The 2,228-nt window shown below is 53.7% G+C and overlaps 1 protein-coding gene across 1 annotated transcript in view; it reads right to left on the bottom strand.

Annotated features, from left to right (window-relative positions):
- AKT2 (v-akt murine thymoma viral oncogene homolog 2) overlaps nt 1–1,412 on the bottom strand; it is a 5,501-nt gene extending 4,089 nt beyond the window's left edge. Inside the window, exons 1-3 of the mRNA XM_010291571.1 lie at nt 1,367–1,412; nt 294–422; nt 20–131 (exon numbers count right to left, since the gene is read on the bottom strand). Of these exons, the coding sequence (XP_010289873.1) occupies nt 20–131; nt 294–422; nt 1,367–1,412 (287 nt within the window). The remainder of the gene's footprint in view (nt 1–19; nt 132–293; nt 423–1,366) is intronic.
- Between the last annotated feature and the right edge of the window lie 816 nt (nt 1,413–2,228).

Raw genomic sequence — 2,228 nt, 5'->3', positions numbered from 1 at the left:
GTCCCTCCCGCCCTCCTACCGCTTTTCAGGAGAGTCCACATGGAAGGTCCTCTCTATGACCGTCGTCCACTGCAAGCATCGGATGACAAAGGTGTTGGGACGAGGCCGCTCAGTCTTCATCAGCTGGCACTCTACAAAGGTTCAAAAATAAAGTAAAAAAGGGAAGAGGATGGTTTGGGATCAAATACCCTCATTCCAAAAACCTCATCCCCAATGGCATCAGGGATGAAGACACGCTGCCCAACACCAGCTCTTAACCGCCCACAGCCCCGAAGCCACCTGCGCCAATGTACCTGCTACCGAGAAGTTATTCAGAGGTGGCAAACTGTGGTCAGATGTCTCTGGCCGTTCTTTGTAGCCAATGAAGGAGCCATCACTTTCCAGCAGGAAATACCGAGGAAGCCATGTTTTGATGTATTCCCCTGCAAGACAGAGCAGGGGGGGGCCATGGCACAGGGGTTTTTGGGGAATGACCCCTTGTAGCGGGGGTCCCATTGCTGAGATGGAAAATTAAATGGCAGAAGGACCCCTTGTAGATGGAAAACTAAGTGAATGTTTTTCTTCAGGCTGTTTCTAGGAGCTGCTTTGGGGAAGCTCCTGCAAAAAGAGGCCGGCTGCTATAATTTAGGAGAGGCGTGAGCAGTGGCTTAGGCTGAAACATGCTTGCTCCAAGGTAACAGAGTGCAAAAAAGCTGCCATGAACACAGGGATCTGGCTGGACTGCCGGTGGGAGAAAGGTGGCTGGAGGCAGCTGGCTTTCATGCCCGCTCCCCTTGCAAACCACCCTCAGCAAGGGAAGGAAAAATAATAGCCACCTTCAATGGGTCTAAAAATAAAATCCCATGTGCGCAGCTGCTACAATGCTGCGACGTTCCCCATGTACGGCTAAAAATAAAAGGGCTGGCTGGGGGTCTTGCTGCAGGGCCACAGCGGCAGGTTGCTTGGCAAACAGGGTCTGTGGGGAGATATTAGTATTGTCCTCAGACTTCCTAATGCGGCAAGCAATTAAAAACACTGCTGCTGGAGGATTTGTTTGCGGTACAGACCGAACGCCAGCGAAGTGGCATTGCTGATTGCTGGGAAAGCTGCTGAGCTGAGCCAGAAGTGGGAGAAAGCTGAAGGGGGAAGGTGCTGGTGGGTTTTGGGATGCCCTGCAGTGGCAAGGTGCCTCCCGTTTTGGGGCAAGGGGAAGCAGAGAACCCCCTGCATTTGTGCCAGGGAAAGGTTAAAATTGCTGGTAACTGGAAACCAGAGCTCTCCTTTCCTGGCAGCAGCTGCAGCGCCGGATTCCCTGCGGTGACCTGGCCTTGGAGGGATGCCACCGACACTGGCTCCCTTTTGGTGAGGGAGGGCTCCCCTCCCTCACCTCTCTTGTGCAGCCAGCCCTCCTTCACGACTGACACTTCGTTCATGGTGGTGCTGCAGGCTCTAACCCCTTCTCTGCCGCAGGACCGGGGAAGTGGCTAACACTGGCGGCAGTGGGTGGCGGGGAAGGGTTTTTAGAGTGGACACAACCTGTGGGAGAAGAAAGAGATGCTCAAAGCAAGTCGTCAAAGCTTCTGATGCTCTCCTTTCCCCTCCCTTGAGAGGAGGCAACTGGTTTCCGCACGAAGTCACCCCTACGTGCCAATTAAAAACTCCTTTGCTGCACCAGTTTCTCAAAAAAAGGAACCCCCCCAAAATTAAAAATCACCGTGGTGGCCTTGCAAACCTGGAGATGCCGGGATGGAGCAGGTTTGTCGGCATCGTCCCTTTACCTGGCTGCCGTGCGATGAGGGATTAAAAAGCCTCAGGAGGGTTGGACAAGCTTGCGGGGGGCACGGTCCCTTGCAAAACAAACAGCTAGAGAAAAATTAATCGGAGTCACCTGACAGGATTAACTCCCCAGGCTCCGAAATCCCGCTGCGCAAGGCGATGGGAGGTGACAGGACAAAGGGACATACCACGTCCCTGTGGTGGCTGGAGATTGTCCCCCACGACAGTCACCTTGGGCTTGCTGCTCCCCCCATCCGCTGGCTTTAATCAGGGTAAAATAAAACCCAAGCCCACAAACTTACGGATGGGTGCAAGGGTTTGGGGTTTTCTGGCTGCATCCAAAGCCAGAGCAGCCCAAGACGAATTCCTCAGACATGGTGTTATCCCGATGGAGCTCCCACTCCCCTGCAATCCCTCTGGATCAATCCCAGTGCCTGCCTAACTCCCAAACTCCAGCCTAGTTTTAAAACCTT

The sequence above is a fragment of the Phaethon lepturus genome, unplaced genomic scaffold (genome assembly GCF_000687285.1).
Source record: "Phaethon lepturus isolate BGI_N335 unplaced genomic scaffold, ASM68728v1 scaffold48867, whole genome shotgun sequence".
In the NCBI taxonomy this organism is placed as follows: domain Eukaryota; kingdom Metazoa; phylum Chordata; class Aves; order Phaethontiformes; family Phaethontidae; genus Phaethon; species Phaethon lepturus.
The sequence above is the reverse complement of the archived record's forward strand: the minus strand, read 5'-3'. Positions and strand labels throughout refer to the sequence as shown.